The 18,021-nt window shown below is 42.8% G+C and overlaps 1 protein-coding gene across 11 annotated transcripts in view; it reads left to right on the top strand.

Moving 5' to 3' along the window:
• The window catches only part of LOC135899351 (uncharacterized), a 96,419-nt gene extending 81,659 nt beyond the window's left edge, over nt 1-14,760 (top strand). For 8 of the 11 annotated variants that reach the window (XR_010563593.1, XR_010563592.1, XR_010563594.1 and 5 more), the window contains 3 exons: nt 8,204-9,209; nt 12,531-12,571; nt 14,031-14,760. Coding sequence is in view for 1 of the 11 variants with exons in the window: in XM_065428597.1 (XP_065284669.1) it covers nt 8,976-8,986; nt 9,054-9,209; nt 12,531-12,571; nt 14,031-14,293 (471 nt within the window). In the remaining 10 variants the exon portion in view is untranslated. Of the gene's footprint in view, nt 1-2,669; nt 3,183-4,271; nt 4,389-8,203; nt 9,210-12,530; nt 12,572-14,030 lie in introns of those variants that run through there. The other 3 variants (XR_010563601.1, XM_065428597.1, XR_010563600.2) reach the window with 3 other exon arrangements.
• The last annotated feature ends 3,261 nt before the right edge of the window (nt 14,761-18,021 follow it).

The raw sequence follows: 18,021 nt of genomic DNA, 5'->3' as shown, positions 1-18,021 counted from the left end.
AATCAAAAGGTTTCGAGAAAGCACTAGAATGAATGAATGAATGAATAAAGCCTTTATTTTAAGGAAGGGGACGGCTCTAGGCCGCTGATGGGGATTAGGAGGGAAGGGAATGTGGGTACCCAGACTGTTGGCTGAAACACTTCTTCATCTCAGTCTGGGATCTTCCGCTTTATGCAGGCTCAGTTGCATGTTCAGTTCCGCCGCTCTCACATGGGCTGATCGACCCCGTCTACACTACTCGAAACAGGCCACATTGTCTGCCATATGTCGGAATGGCTTTCTGTGTTTCAGGGTTAGTTTGTATTGCAATTCCTAGTGTTCTAATGTCTCCGTGTAGTATATGCTGAATGTTGGATCTCCCTTGTGAAAAAGCTGCGCAGCTCCAAATGAGGTGTTGCAAGTCTGCTCTGCATGACTCCTGGCAATGTGTACATCGGGTGTAAGTCTTCGCAATCGTAGCTTGTCTGGGTTGGTGCCATTTCTCAAGTATGTGTGGAGTGTATGCAGCGTTGGCCATAACCTTATTCAAGAAAACCTCTTCCGTAAGAAAAAAAAAACAGAAGCATAGCTTCTGTTCTTTTCTATATAGTGCTTTCTCGAAACCTTTTTATTGCTTCACAAAAGCACAGTCGGCACAATCCTTTGGGTGCGCTCTTTAAAGGCTGGTTGTCTGGCTCTAGAATAGCTGTCACCTGTAATGCCTGCAAACGTATACTGAGCCATGATTATGGTTAATGACCTTAAAGATGTAGATGATGTAGATTTTGGAAGCCACACAAGGCAATGCCCACTGGTTTTGCCAGCCGCACGTGGCGCTCGCGAGCGACACTACTGAAGAGGAGAAAAGGGAAAGGGTTTGGCAGCTGGTTTTCTGCTCATGCGGCAGGCATATATAGTAAAGGAGGCAATGGATCTATATATGATATAGTTAAAGATAAAGAAATAAAGCGTTTCAGAACTACGAAGAATATAACGAAATACACTGTATGACTTGCGATTGTGAAAAAGCATTTTGGTTCGCTAGAGAAAACTGCAGCCACCAAGGCAGTGGGTCAAGAAGTAGAAGGACGCTTCAGTAAATTAGGTGAGAGAGAGAACCTCTTTATTGGAAGGCATAGGTTTATGCCAGTGTGCATATAACCATTCAGTATCTAAAGTTATATCTGCACATTCCACAGCAACCTGAAATCTTCCCAAGAAATACAGAAAACATGGATTTAATAAGGGTGTAAGGGAATCTCTCTGTTATTTGTCACTGTCACTGGATGCTTGCAGGAGTGTTCATGATGGTAGGTTTGGAGGAATAGGTAAGGAGCAATCAGCCCTATAAGTTGCACCTATAACCTGCAGCGTACAAATGATGTGCTGTTCACTAACACTGGAGATAATCTACAACAAATTATTGAAATTTCAACCAGGAAAGTTTAAGGGCAGGTTTTAGAATCAATATTCGCAAGGCTGAAATACTGTTCACTAGCCTGGACTAGGAAAAACAAGTTTGTCTATCATTAGCAATCATCTTTGTGACACTGCGCATGAGTATGTTTATATCTCTTGGCCAAATGGTTACAGGGGACCATGAAATTCGGATGGAAAAAAAAGAATGGTGGACTGCATATACAGGATTATTGATAAATCTTTGCGTGCTTAACAGTAATATCTATATCAGAAGTATGTTTATCATTTACTAAGGTGGTACATATGGAGGTGAAAATACACTGATCACCGTAATGCATAGGAATAAGCTTCTAGTGGTATGCTTTCATGGCAGGGTAACATTTAGCACTTATCCCAAGGCACAAGTGTGCAGCTTGTGCCAAAGGACTGAAGCCTAATTGTGTCCGACATGACTGTGCTTTGGGGCACTTTAATGTGGGAGTGCATGCACTAAGCTTTTACCCAAGTGTAGCCACATATAGACTGGGTGAGAAGAGGGATTGTTGTTGCATTTGTGTCAATAGTCATTTAAATGTTTAAATTTCTTGGAATCCCTTAAGCAGGTGGCAGCAGCACATTTTACTGATGTGCTGAAGCAGCCATAGCATCTATAGTAGCCACCTCTCACGTGCTCCCCATGACAGACACCGTCAAGTCACGATGAACAGCAGCCTCTTCTTTTACCTTTGAAAATGGGTAACCATGCAGAATGTTGTGCAAATGCTATAGCTTATATATTGGGCTCATGCAAACGTTCAAAAGGATGAAATTGTGTCTGACAGGTCAAATAATACGAAAAGCAGATAACTGACGGTCTGCTAGAATAATAGATTGATTACCAATGGAGAAAGGATAACAAAGATGAGTACGACAGATTTCAGCTGAAGGGGACGGAGTGTTTTTCATTCCAGTGTGGCTCAAAGCAACTGGTGACTGCTGAACAGGTTCAAGAGGATTAGGGCAGCAAATACATAATTTTGGGCTTCTTGCAAAAGAGGTTCAAGATCATTACCCAGAGCTTTATTCGTCAAACCATGCAATGTAAGTTTTTTTTTATAAGCTACCCCAAAACACATGCTATGGGAGTGCGAACTATGGGGGGGGTAACAGTATGCAGCCTCGAACCGAACGCGCTGGAAGCTAGACTACGTTGCTCAGTACTGCCCTCAAAGACCAACCCTGGGCCGGCCAGCGGGCCATGGAAGCTGCCAGAGCTCCCATTGTCCTAGAATCCCATGGCCAGAGAGAATCCAAGTTGAAGCTCTTTCCAGATACATGGCTCTCCGCAGTGCCTTTGCAATTTGTACTTTGTTCGTGTTTGTTGCAGTTTAGCGCGTCGTTATCATCGTGACATAGCATTTTCGGCAGGAAAGTAGCGAGTGCAGTATTCGCAAGAAAGCAAATAAACGCACGCAAAACAGATGTGAATTATCGCTGTGGGACAAACTTTTTTAAGTGTGTAGGCACGTGTAAGTGTCTACGTATTTGTCTGTAGTCTCCGCCTGAGGAGACCGTCACTCTTGGAAAACCGACGCCTCTTGGTAAAACAAAAAGGCTTAGGTTTTGAAACCGCAACCTGCACGAGCAGCAAAGAACCAATCAGCATCGTCGCTTTGGCACATGCACGCGCACAGACGCACGCGCTCCGTTCCAACCCTGGGCCCACGCATCGTGTGCTGTCATCGCCCTAGCGTTCTAACAGTATTTCAGAGCTGTGTGCGCCGCCGATGAGCTCTCATTTCTCGGTAAGCTGATCTTTTATTTCACAAGTACGACTCTCGTACTTGGAGTGGTGCAGCTTTCAGCGTTAAAAATTTATCTAGGAAGTTCTGCTATTACCGCATAACTAAAAGCAGTGACAGTTTTGATTGTGTTCCTTCCGTGATCGATCGCTGGTGCCACGCTGAAGTACGGTCCAGGTGATCGCCTTTTGATGCGATTTTTGTCGCACCGGAAGTGCGATTTCCGTCATTTGCGACGAAAATCGCAGTCGCAGCAATCGGTTGGACGCACAGTCCCCCCGTTTAAATATATATAATCTGGCGTATGTGCAGTTTCGTGGTGTCACGGCGTAAAATTTCTGCTAAACGTTTAAGTCGCTCTTGCACGTGGCATGAATGCCCCTAACGGTTTTGGAAGACATTCTAAGACGCCTTGCCGCTGGCGCTAAATCGTCACCGCGTCGGGGGAAAAAAAATACCCCAATATTTCTTGGATAGCGCGGCACTTGGAACGCGTTCGTAAAGATGGCGTGCGCGCTTTTGAGCACGATCTGGAGAACTTCTTTCTCGTATTTGCCCGACCTGTGTGCGCATGCGAGAAAACAAATATGGAGTCTCAGCTTATTTTCCCTGTATTGATGCTCGCGATCGAGCACAATCAGTATTCAATATATCTCGGGCTCCTTTGGGTCCTTTGCGCAAACGCGAGCCATTGCTATCGAACGCGCTCGAAAGTGCCTTATGTCGATCACTGGGGTACGTGTAATTCGCAACATACCTTAAAAGAATTAATCGAGGAGACCTAAGCACTTATGACAGAGATGTGAATGCGAAAGCATTAATGTCCAATTGAACGCTGCTGAGCGTTCCTTCGTGATGTGGTGTCTTGGCCCTGTTTGAACACAACATCGCCCCTTGTTGCAAAAATTCCGGTGTCGGCGTCGGACGTTGTTTCGCAAAAAATCATACCTCAAAGTAAGATGCGTCAGAAAAATCGTAAAGTACGACCTAAACACAACTACGTGGAGACATGATAGCGTTGGATTGTAGTTTGAATATACCAGAAAATATATTTATGTTGCACGGTAACTCAACCACGAACTCCTATTCCAGTGTTTCTACCATTCATAGCGTGGTGTGGCCTGCTTGGTTCCTTGCAACAACATCCAGCGGGCACTCACCTCGATGCATCCACAAGAAAGCTGTGGTTGCAGGGAAGTGTGACAAGCAGTTAAGGATCTCTGAATGCTATCGCATTCCACCCTTAAAGGCGAAGCTTAAGTGCCCTCCGCTTGCCCACATGACAGACGAAGGGGTTCTTCAGTATGTGGGTCATTTCTGCTTTCCAATGGGAAAGAAAAAGCAAAAAAAAACACGCATGTATGCATGCATTATATCGTAGGGTAACTCTAATTGGAACTTGAATTACTTCTAATAAATTATCTTACATAATACCCAATGGATTCTTTTAGGATCATAGCAAGTGCCTCGTTCAAATGTATTTGTTTGTGAAGTTATGTAGATATAGTTTCCCTGTGTGAAACCTTATAACTCCCTGCAATCGGCCTTTGGTACTCTTTCTTGAGACGTACCCCAAATTTTAGCAGAAGGTTATGAGTGTCATCTCATCTAATTTGCCATCGAGTTTTTCCCTGCATGATCATTTCATATGTCTCCTCTCCGCGACTCCCCTATGTGTGTAATATGGCTGTGTGTTAAATGGATGCATTTTTCTGAGTAAAGTGTGCTGGAACAAATAGGGTAATTTATGCAGATAGATTGCTTGTAAACGTTTTATGCTGTACATTGACTTCCCGATACAGACTTCCGGGTACGTGCTTTTTTATGCTCTAGAGAATTTTTACTATTCAACTGTGGTAGATGACATAATTTCTAGTCCTTGAGCTGGACTGCTCAGAGAAATTACTTGCACGAGTAATCAAAATCTATAATCAGTAAAGAAAATCTCACTAATTAGGTTTTTATCTAATTACTTCAAGACACCCATATTTCAATTTACGAATTGCAGCTAGAGTTTGAAAAGTGTATTCACCTGGAATGAAACATATGGGCGTCCCATTTATTTTTGTGCTTCAGTGCATAAATGGCATTTTCTTTGAAAGGTAAGTGGGACAACAGTGCCTTTTTACTGCAAGTGTGATGGCACATAAACCAGTGCCATCCTTGGAATAACTGTCTAGCGGATATGCCTTGCAAGCTGGCTACGATTCGTTCATTGCAATTTACCGTAATATAATTAGTTGAAAACTTCAATTAAAAATGGTTTTTAACTGGTCACTTATGCATCTGAATGTTTTGTGCAAATAATGTACACCTCTAGTAATCCAGCTCAGTGACTGGAATTATGCTATTGCCACAGCGAAAAGTACCATATGTATAACTTTTTTCTGCCTTCTTCATTTCAACCAGGCAATAAGTCATACTTTTCTGGCATTTTCATTTCTTATGACTTGATTACTTTTTGTACCGTCTCAGTAGTTATTTCTCCCCTCCCTTTCTTTTTTACAATATTGCTACTATCTTAGCTTGCTTTCCTCTATATTTCTTCTAGTTGCAGGGTTTCCCTTTTTCTTTTCTGTTTTTTTTTCCCCCGGTCCCTAGACGCTTGAGGCGTCCACAGAAAAGTGAGGAAGTGGCAGTCTGCGGCATTTCCATTTTCCCTATGGTCCTCCTCTATCAATACAATAAATTGGGACTACTGCAGTCTGCATTTTGCTTTCAATTGTTTTCGAACTTGCAACAACAACAAAAAAAAGGAATGAAAAAGCTGTTTGAAGCACTAAAGTTTCCCTTTCTAAATTTAAAAGCATTGCTATTTTATTACTTTATTCAATTATTGCTGGCATCTTGCAACAGTATGGTGCTATATTTCTTTCGACATGCCAGAAAATCTTTATTTACCATGTACTGTTCTGATGCAACCAGTTCATACATTGCCGCAAGGATTAAAGCCTCCCTTACGTAATGCGGCAGGGCCTTTAAGGTGAAAATAAATGAAAATGAAAACATGCGCCAAATGCAGCACAAAAAAAAAAAGAAAACTAGAGTGTAGGAACAATGAGACATGAAGATCAATCAATCAGTCTATCTGATTGATTGATTCTCAGATAGACTGATTCTCTCCAGTTAAAATTCTCTCCAGTTAAACTGCTCCAAGACAAAAGCGGTCCTCTTTAGAGCGAAGTCTACGCCTTGTGATCTCACCCAATGCCTCACACTCAATGACACAAAAATAGAACTTTCCGCTACAGCAAAAACATTGGGTGTTATCTTCCATGAATTGATGCTATGGGACCACCACACCGATTACTTACGAAATAAACTTAGTAAGGCGTTAGGTATGTTGCGCAGATGTCAGAGGCTACTACCAATACCACAGAAACTTATGGTTTATAACGCACTATTTGCTTCTCACCTGCGCTATTGTAACCTGGTCTGGTCAAATAGTACTAAGAAATCATTAGGAAATTTAGTTTCAGTTCAAAAGAATGCCTTACGTGCTATTTCAGACTTACCTTACAATGGACATACGCGTGACATATTCCGGAAGTTCAAGATTTTACGTGTAGACCGCCTTTATGAGTATCAACTTATGTGTTCTTTTAAACGTGACATAATCAAGGGTACCAATCATATCATAAACATCGCGAACTTGCAGCGTAATCCTTCTTTTCGCCTAAATCGATATACGGAACACTGGGAAGTCCCGCGCCCTCGGACTAACTATGGCCTTCAAGCACTCTCCTACTGTCTTCCCTCTACACTTAACAAATATAGTCTAAATGATGTAAACATACGCCATACATCCAAGAGCACATTACTGCAAAAATTTCTGTGAATAATTAACTTTTTGGTTTGTCGGTTGAAAAGTATTTCCTTGCTATTTCGAAGTTGTCATTTCTGTTTTTCATGCATACATGTATGCGTATATGCATGTGTGTATGTATTATATATATGTATAAATGTGTGTATATATATGCGTTCTGTGAATATCTATATATTGACCTTGCCACAAGAATGTACTATGAATATCTTGCCATGTTGCTGCCTGTTGTTCATGGGGAGGTAGGACTAGTCAAGCTGCCGTTATGCAGCTTTTATCCTGCCATCCCTACCACGTTGTATATATCAGTGTACTTATGTGGTAAAAATAAACTTCTTCTTCTTCTTCTTCTTCTTCTTCTAGTTTATTTGACACGAAACTTTCATCATCCATCGTGTCCAACTATCCATCCTAGGTGTCACAAAATGTAGCTTGACTTCCTGGCATACGTGGGTTCCTTTACATCGCCACGAAAATAAGGGAGAAAGGGGGTCACAAACTGCTGACCCATTTTTCAGTTAGGCTGGTATACAATTGTTGCGAGTCACACAGTGATCGTGTCCCCGAAAGCTGGATGAGCAGCGTATGTGTCATTGTTTCTGCTTTTACTCTGCGCTTCTCCACATTTGACACTGGGAGCTTGGTCCGGTCCTGTGCTGTTGCTTTTCTCAATACATACCGCGACCTTCACTCCTCTATTAGCTCCTCTTTTAGCCCCTCTGTTATCACATGAAGCTTTTAATGAGATGATCAATTGCTGCTTTGGTCTCCACACCCACCTGTGAACCAGTGAGATCACCTGACCATAGCCCCTCAATTTTCTATGGCAAGGAGCCCTTGTAACCACACTCTACGCTGGGAAGCAGTGTTCTGTTTGGCTTGCACTTTAAATTAATTGCATTAAAACTGTATAATATGATTCCTGGTGAATCTGAGAAATTTGGGCCTCATATAGTGCGATTGTGGACACTAACTACTGATAAGGTAAATAATAAATAAATAAATAAAAGGAAATGCCGGACAAGTTCTTGCAGTGCCCCTTTAAGGCTCACCAACCGCTCAATAAATTTTTCTGACTGTCATAACTATAGCGAAAGGATATGAAACTTTTAAAGAATGTGCTTCCTATTGGATCATCTGGATGCATAACCTTTATAGTTGGCATTGGTTGCATGATTGTAAAAAATTCTTCCTGCTGCAGTGCACACCTGGAACCTCCTGCCAGCTGCGGAAGAAACGGCGAAGGCAAGAGATGGAAGAGCAAGACGGCGAGAACAAGGTAAAAGCAGGAGCCAATGTTTCAACGATACAAGTGGACAGTCCACTTGTCGAAACGTTGGCTCCAGCTTTTACATTGTTCTCGTTTTGCTTCGGCCAGCTGCTATGTCCACGCAAGATGATGATGCTGTGCCGAGCACGGTCTTGGGGCACCTAAATATATCGCCGAGTTTCTGCTAGACCCAAAGGAGTTCTTCCCTAACTCCAAGATTATGGGTCTGGTATCCGCTGTTAAACCCAGCGTCCTGGTCCTAGTGCCAGACACAGTTGCATACTGCAAGGAAGAAAGATAAGGTCATTCAGCAAGCTGTTGAAGGAGAGTGCTGTCCTAGAAGATTTAGATTTGTTTGTAGTCGCCGTCGAAGTGGAACACGACACGTGGGTGGCGACGCTCATGTGGATTACTGAACAACCCGAGCACTCACCAGTCGAGCAGAGCGAAAGTGCATTTCACAATGCCCTCGCTCTCCCCATGAGCTAAATGACCACTGGCACTCGTGACCTCGAAGCGGGAGACCTCGGCATCTTCAACTAATCTAACAAGTTCTGCTCCGCAGCTGACGTTGACCATTCAGTCGTGGTTTACCTGCAGAGCAAGATAATACTCAAGGCCGTGAACGACAACAGCACTCTGTACGAAATGCAGGAGCCGGAGGGACGCAGGAACGTGCAGTTGTTCACATTCTGCAGAAACAATGTGCCCCACGTAGGTCATTCAACGAATATCCTCCAAGAAAACGATATGATTCGTATTGAGTACATGTTCCGTACAGTTCGCGGCGAGAGGAGGTGTGCTACCGCCTCATGTGGCAGCAAGAAAGGGCGTCAAACGTGCACCAAACAAGTCTCTCAGAGTTTGGCCTGCTGCTGAAGGCCAGTACGGCGCAGCAAGACATCCCTGCAGCGCCGGGCAAACTCAGCGAACTAGCGTAAGTTGTGGAACGGTTTAGTGGTTTATTGAAACTGCATTTCTGTCGCCATTTTGAGTTGTCCAGTGTGAATCTAGTCAAGTTGCACGAACCACGACTGAATGCCAAGCACAACGCAGCACATTTCACACGTAGCAGGTGAACGTTAGGAAGGCTAGAATAATTTTACCGCACTGTTTGGGACTAATAAATAGTGCATCACATACGAAAGAGAATGTACAGTATCTCTTAATTGAATGTAACATTAGGCGTCATACTTTTATGTTGCAAAATATGATGTTACTATGTGACATGGGAGGCATCAAAGATCGGAAAGTCTTTAGCACCGGACATACGAAGTGGCACGTTTCTGCAACCAGTGGCCACATCCCACAGTTTGTGCTTACGCTTGCAACCAAACAAAGTATGAGACGTGTTCGAAGCACAAGGGTGCACTGATAACCTTATGGCCACATCTTGCAGTTGTGATGTGAAGTAGGTTATTCCATAGAAGGCGTCACAAATGAAAATGTAACTAACAAAACACACTGAGTGAAATTACTATAGCAGCGTGACTTGCATGGCAGCCACATTGTTGCCTGCTAAGTGTGAAAGCAGCATAGCGAACAAACACATTTCGTTTCTGTCGTTAGCATCTGACATGAAAATGCCAAGACTTGCCTCGACAGGTTGTACCTTTGTCCTTCACACCATGTACACACAGGTGAGGTGTCTGTATGAACTGCAGTCATCAGACAGCTTTAGCTGTGTTATGTGGCGTGTGGGGCAGCTCCTCTGGCGTGGGTGCGGTAATTCAGGCGTAATGTTTTGTTGTCTTTTCTCATACATGTAAACATCTTTGACCGAAATCTGTCTGTGAAATCAGAATCTTTCTGTGAATACGTTTGGTGTGCGTTTACTCTGGAGGTCAGCTGTGAATCTGATAGACAGAACTTATATGAGTGAAGCAATCGGGAAGAGTGAAATATCTTCATTCCAGTTTGAAAATGATAGTCATTATGTTGCAATAACAATTCAGCTTCTTTCTCGGAAACGGAATCGACCTCGAGATATCATAACTCCGATTTTGGAAACATGGATAGGGGCTTTTTTTGTGTGCTGTCACCTTCTTGCAGACCCCCTTTCCCATTTTGCATTGAAGTGTCCAATATATCAGCACAGCATACGCACAGGCATAGAATGAATTAAATGGAATGAATAAAGTTTCATCTTTACATATAGCTGACTGCACACAACCAAAAACAGCTAGCTGCAACGCATATTTTTTTATTCGCGGCATGGCTGTGCATGGTGAACCACAGTCTCGCAGCAATGGACAAGAAGGGCCAAGCAGTGATCCAAACTGCAACCTTGACGACGTCCAGAAATCTGGAAGTAGCAGTCTTCCTCCAGGACCTAGTTGCTCCAAATAGCCCTTGGCAAATTAGCTTGGAAAGGGAACTGGCTGACAAGGAAGATGGTGAACTTGGCTTATATTTTGACATGTGACATATTGTAGCAGCGCATGAAAAAAATTTATGCTCTCTGGGGCATTATAATTATTGCAGTGCAAAATATGAAGATGAAGAGATGTGATGATACAGGGACTATACGCTGGCTATCGACTGATACTGTATTGGAACAAGCATTTTATTGAGATACCAAGCTTCTTCTCACACATGCTCACCATAATGACACGCCATCACGCCACCATCCTACAAAACACACATGCATCAATATAAAATGCTTGTTCCAATAAAGAAATATCCCTTGATATTCAGTACACAGTCCAGTTTCTTCATGTCTCCTCTTCATCTTCGTATATTACGCTTTAATAACTGAATCAATACAAATCATTCCGTTCACTATCCTCTAGTACTTATCTTGTCCTCAAGCAATAATCCTCATCCATCTTACTTGCAATTCCTCTTGTCACACACTGTGCTCACTATCCTTTCAAGCATGCTACCGCGTGTTAGCAGGTGCTTGTTAGCAGGTGCTTGATATTCGTGACCTGAAAGTAAAGCCACACAACATTTAAAAAAAAAAAAGCTAAGCAAGGTAGTTGGCGGTTATTTGATTAGGACAAGATATGACAAGGCCTAAAGAGTGGTAACCTCCGGAGTTCAGTGACTGGGCCACATTCTTTTCAGTATCAGAATCCTTAGTAAATTTGTTATAAAGTTACAAGGTTATAGTATAGTAACATACAGACAGTGTAGGATTGATTGTGAATAATACTAATGACGCGATTTTGGATATCCTCGTGAGAGCCCTTGTAGTTTCAAATGCACATTGTCTCTAATACTTCTCAAAATTCTTGGAAGGGACTATGTAGAATATTCTTCCAGGATATAATGTATGGTGCTTGAGGAACTATATGGAAGTGGTTTAAGCTAATTTCTGCTGTCAGCTTTCCTAAAGATTGGCACTGACTTGATCTAGACCATTGCGTAGGCGCAGATGACAAAAAGCACCCTTGCAGAATGTTTTGAGTACCGCGAGTTGCCAAGAGACAAAGCCATGATGTTAAGTGTTCATCATTCTTTAAAGGGCACTAAAGCGAAACAATAAATCAGTTTAGACTAATGAAGCATTGCGTGAGAACCCAGGAGGCAGTCATTTAAAAAAAATAGTTTCATTATTAGATGAGGAAATGAAAGTCCAAGTATCAGTATTTGAATTTCGTGCCGTAACCCCAGCGCCGGGCCGGTACTTCAGTGTGACTTCAGGGATTCCAAAGTATGTTTTCACATTTCGGCCGCGTTGGCTGAATAAAGGTTCCCGAAACTTACCATGTTTAATATTGGGTTCCTTTAGAACACAACGTAGTCAATCTGCTCCGCTATATATAATTAGTAGGCCCTAGAAGTTTCCGTCAATATCCAAGACGTCACAGCCCCCAGATGCGGGAACTTTAGTAGGCGTCACCACCTGTATTTCGTTCTTGCGCTTTTTCTGGCTTACCAAAGGTCTTATTGTTGTAAGAGTGGTGTTTTTGGTGTTGTAGAACGGTAATTTACTGATGCAGAAGAAATCATTTTTCACTTCAGTGTCCCTTTAAGAGAGAAAAGCTGCTTTATCCGACAACAACATGAATTGACAGTTACTTTCTCCGTGTTCGTGGAGATTCTGCCATCAGCATCTAACTGGGGTAGTCAAACTGAAATAAGGGTTTTTCACGTTGGTAACATAGCAGTCGGTAATAAGAACTGAACTTGTAAAGCAGTTAAACAGCTCAGGTGCCTTTTGGTCTGAGGAAGATATGGTGTCCACGCAAAGAAGCGTACCTATTTGCCTGTCCTCATGCAGTTGCTAATATTTTTTTACGTTGTATTTCAGTGACTGGCCCATCACCACCCTCAGGTCCTGCCACCGGCAATGTAAGTGATATAGGACAGGTACTTGGCGTAACCTGGGAGTGGGCAGGAAACGGTTTAGAGAGTCAACCCCCCCCCCGCCCTGAATATTTCCGACGAACCCCGCTCCTTCCCCACAGAACAGAAAGATTGAGGAGGCGGACTCCAAAAGAAGGACATGGACAAAAAGGAAAGCCTGAATTTGAAAGCAAGGGGAGGGCTAGTAGCGGTCTGGAGGGGGTTGTCATGTCACCGTACCTAGAACTTAAGTTTATCTAGTTTCCTCGCAACCGCTATCGTGTCTCAAGTAGCAACGTTTCCTTGCCTTCTCAGGTGACCTTTTCCATATCCCCTCCCTTCCTCTTTGTATGAGAACTACGAGCGAAGAGTGGCAAGGCCAATGTTCACTCTTTTCGCGACTGCATCGGTTCTACCCATTCTCTGCCTTCTTTCCCCCTCCTCTCTACCATTCTCTCTAGCTTCCCTCTGGATGTGCGTGAAGTAGAAAAGTAAGAGCTGCAATATGTGCAGTGGTTTTATGGGCAGTCACAGATAATTACAGCTGTGGAGAGGCTAATGTGGTGATTGACGCCCAGTGAGCTCCAGACGGCATTGTGCACGTTCGACCGGAGCAAAGGTCCAAACGAGTTTCTAGCATCTTCTTACCTCTCTGCCATGCTCCTTCCATGTACGCACGCTCTGAACCACGCACCATGAGGGGAAACGTTAAAAAAAGAAAGCTTCACATTAAAAGAACTCTGATTTGCGCACGGCAACGTTTATCAAGGCCGGGGGGCTGCCAGGGAAGCTATGAAACCGCCACAAAATACTGATGGGGATGGCAAGTAGGAGGATGGCCTTGAAGTTCACACAGAAACAGAAATATAGGAATGTTAGTGGTGCCGTGTCACATCCTGCTATGCCAGTGGTTCGGCAGAACAGTGAACCTCGGTAGCACAGCATGCCAGCATTGCAGAGGCTAGGCGGACTGGTGGGACCACATAAAGGAGCGTTACAGAGAAAAGGTGAACATACATGTCCGGCTTCATAGAATATTTGCAGATCTAATCCAATGTTTGAATGTAAATGTCGCAAAGCTTGTTGGAGTTGGCGAAGTAGCTGTAGCGAAGAACACGCGCACAGCCTCAATGCCTGTAGCTGATAGCTCTTTATGTCCAAGTGGGTGTCGGTGAGGATATTATGCACGAAGGAATATGGTAGAATTGTAAATACATTTAAGGCTTCTGCGCCCCTTGCGTCTCAGTAGCGCATGTCCATTTTGGGGGATTGGCAAAGAATAGGCTGCATACCCCATGGCATATATCTAGTGACCCATGTTCTCTACTTGGCAAGCAAGCATTGGCAGCGTGGAAGAAAGAGGCAAAGAAAGCTGTCATATAAAACTGATTGTTTTTCTTCATGGTTAATATTGTTTTACAGTTCCTGCTCCATGTAGCCCAAAATGCAAACACATGTTTTGCAGGCTGCCATGAACGGGAAATCCACGGCAGCTGGGCCCACCCTGGAGCCTACAGTCTATCTCCTCTCGGGCAGGAAGGACACAGTGATGCAAGTCTTTCACTCTTCAGCCACTGTGGAAGGCAGAGAGGGGCAGACTATCCAGGAGGTGACGGTCACTGTGGACTGCTTCTACAGGGACAGCAGGACGGTCTTGAGCAAGCTCAACCAAGTTCTCCACAAAAGGGACATCGTCAACATCGACTACAGTCGAACCCCGATATATGAAACATCTCGATGATCGCGAAATGGTTTATTATAGGCAGAATTGGATATATAAAATCATGTCAAACATGTGTAAAGAACTTGTACAAATCAATCAATGAACCATCTTACATGAATAGAGGTAGTGGATTTTCGGCTGGAAATAGCATTTCCAGTCGGTAACTTTCCATGGACAGTTAGAAATCAGATTTTCCAGCTGGAAATTGACCTTACTCCTGCCCGAAACAAGATTTTCAAATGATGTTTCTGGGTGGTAATCGCACTTTCTTTACTGGGGCTCCCCATAACTGGCCGGAAATAATTTTCCAGCTGGAAACTAAACCTGCTGCAGCTATGTGACCAGACATTCCAAGGTGAAATTGCCAGGAATGGCTGGCATATTTAATGTATTTGATATAACCTTTTCGGCTGTCTTTACGAATGAACCTAACCGTAGTGAAACAGGCTGTTTTCTGTTGGTTTACCTGAAATGCCACCCATAAGCATTAGTTTCTCAGGTATCCTGTCCTTAATTGAAAAAATAAAGTTGTCATCTTCTACTGGTATGGACGAAATAAATTCCAAGCTCTTAAAAAACACTAGGCACATATCCGCCGAATTTTTACTATTGCTGTTTTCCCAGTCATTCTCCTCGAGAATTCTCCCTTACAACTGGAAGTGTAAGAAGGTCATTCCAGTTCACAAAGCAGGCAACAGAGACTGTGCGCTAAATTACCGCCCCATATCTGTAACCAGAGTGTGCTGCAAACTCGTGAAGCATATCATATACTCGCAGATCATGCAGTTCCTTGATTCTAACGGCTTTTTTAATCCCTCTCAGCATGGATTTCGAGAAGGCCTCTCATGCGAATCTCAACTAGCCCTTTTTCTTCACGACTTGCATGCTAACCTCGACACTAACCTACAAACAGATGCTATTTTTCTTGACTTCGCCAAGGCTTTTGACTAAGTACCACACAAGCGTCTACTAATGAAGCTCTCCCAACTAAATCTGCCACTGGACGTTCTAAACTGGATTGCCCAATTTCTGACTAACCACTCTCAGTTTGTTTCCCTTAACAATGTCAAGTCTAACTCGCTCCCGGTAATGTCCGGCGTGCCGCAGGGATCTGTCCTCGGCCCGCTTTTATTTCCAATATATATCAACGACTTGCCTAACAATTTATTATGTAACATCCACATGTTTGCTGACGACTGCAAGTTAACTAACACATCTGACCGAATAGCCCTACAGAATGATCTTAATAATGCGTTCGACTGGTGTAAACGCTGGCTAATGACCCTTAATCTTAACAAATTTAAATTAGTTTCCTTCCACTGCCGCAAAAACCCGCTCCGATTTCCTTATGAAATCGCTAACATACCAGTTGAAACAAGTGAATCCTATACATACCTTGGTGTAACTCTACCCCCTGATCTTTCCTGGCACACCCATGTCACGAATATCATTTCATCGGCTAACCGATCACTAGGATTTCTAAAACGTCATCAGCGTCACTCACCCTACCACGTCAGACTTTTGGCTTACCAATCGCTAATCCGGCCGAAACTTGAGTGTGCATCACCAATCTGGAACCCTCACCAAATTTATTTGATCAACGCTATCCAAGGAGTGCAAAATCATGCTGCTCGCTTCATTAATTCTTCTTATCCATACGATATCAGCGTGTCATCCCTTAAAAATGTATCTGGTCTGCCCACTCTTTGGTCTCGCCGCAGGATCGCCACACTATCACTTTACCACAAGTTTTATCACAGTTCTTTCAGCCATCCACCTTACATCGCTCCAGCCACGCGCACTTCCCCCCAGACGAGCCATCCACTTCAAGTCACCCGACCCCGTTCTGGCACCACAACTTTTTCTGCATCATTTTTTTGCCGTGCAGCTACAGAATGGAATGGCTTTCCCCACGACATTGTTTCAATCACCTGTCCATCACGATTTATTCAAAGTGTATCCATGTACCTGTCTTGTTAACAACCTGTGGCATTAGTAACATCTCTGTACAACCCACCCCTTGTGTAACATCTCTGTACAACCCACCCCTTGTGGGGTCTTTAAGGAAATAAAGTGAAGTGAAGTGAAGGCCTTCTGAGCTAAATGGGGAACATATGAAAGTCAATTGAAAGAAGGAAGTTGTTTCCATTAGCAAGAACTGATACAGCAGCTTGGAAATGTCCCATCACATTGAATGTTAGCTTTAGCATGGGAACTATATCATGCCATCACATTATTCTACCGTCAAGATTCTCTCCCGCCTGCACACCGAGAATACCTCCGCGGGTCCTGCATAAACCTTTCTTTACATTGCAGATCCCTAGAATTATAAAGTCATCTGTTCCTTCCATTGGCCTCAAGGAACTTACCCTGATGGTGCACGTGTATAATGATGGGTCCGTCAAACCATATGCCTCCATTGCACCCTCTGTCATCCTACATATTGTAACGGATGGGGTGAGTTTATTTACAAGGTGATAGATGGTTAGCGTAGAGCAAGGGACAAAATGGTCATCCAAGGCCAACAAACAGCGGCCAGCTCCTCGCACTCCTCGCATAACAATAAAAAGTTATGCTAGCTCACTAATTTACGCAACAAATAATAGTGGTAGTTCACCATAGAAATCTCATGATACACATCAATATACAAGTTGGGAATGATACGTCAATACATACATAGTTAATTTGGAAAAATAGTACTTATACAATAACAATTAAGTCACATGATATATTGAAAGCAAGATTCATGATTTACATGTGGTTAACCAAAGCATTTCTAAATTTAACAGGATTACTTATACGAAGAATAATAATTTGGTAATTTAATAATATTGGCAATTTCTTACGCTCTCTAAAGGGATGTTGTCAAGTAAATAGGCAGGACAAGCTTCATTAGTACGGGATATCTGCATTGATTTACATTTCTTGACGTTAAGCTGCATGAGCCATATTATAGTACAGTTATGCAGTGTGATTAAAATCGTCCTGAAGAGATGAAATATTAGTGTCATTAATATTTTATGATATATTACGCAGTCATCTGCAAAAAGACAAATTTTACACTAAATGTTATCAGGTAGATCGTTAACGTAGATCAGAAACAACAGTAGCCGAAGCATAGAATGTTGTGGAACGCCAGATTTCACGGGTGTTAAGAGTAGAATCAACTTCGTTAGCACTTAAAATTGCATGCGGTTCGTTAGAAATGCTTTTATCCAAATTATTACATTAGTATCAATGTTTATTGCGCTGAGTTTAGACAGCAGTAATGTGTGGTGTACTTTGTTAAAAGCTTTAGCGAAATCAAGAAAAATACAGTCCATAAGAAATCCTGTGTCCACGTTGGAATGCAAGTCGTTAGTAACGCAAAGAAGATGGGTGTTACAGGAGAATGTGTTGCAAAAACCATGTTGGCTAGATGTAAAGTTTTAAGATTCAAGGTGATTGTACCTGAGAATTAATTACATGCTCCATTATCTTACAGCGCACTGAAGTCAAACTAATGGGCCTATAATTGGAAAGGATATGCATATCGCCAGATTTATGAATTGGAATGATCTTAGCTGTTTTCCAATCGAAAGGCAATGTGCTGTTGTGAAGTGACCGAGAAAAAAGTAATTCTAATATTACCGAGCAATACTCACTAGTCCTGTGAGTTGTTGTTCATGAATAAACTACCTAAATACCAACACAAAATATTTTTTTCTTACTTTACGGTCACGGCAGTAAAATC

Source organism: Dermacentor albipictus, chromosome 1 (assembly GCF_038994185.2).
Source record: "Dermacentor albipictus isolate Rhodes 1998 colony chromosome 1, USDA_Dalb.pri_finalv2, whole genome shotgun sequence".
Taxonomy (NCBI): Eukaryota; Metazoa; Arthropoda; class Arachnida; order Ixodida; family Ixodidae; genus Dermacentor; species Dermacentor albipictus.
Note: the sequence above shows the minus strand (reverse complement) of the source record. Positions and strands in the feature narration are given on the sequence as shown.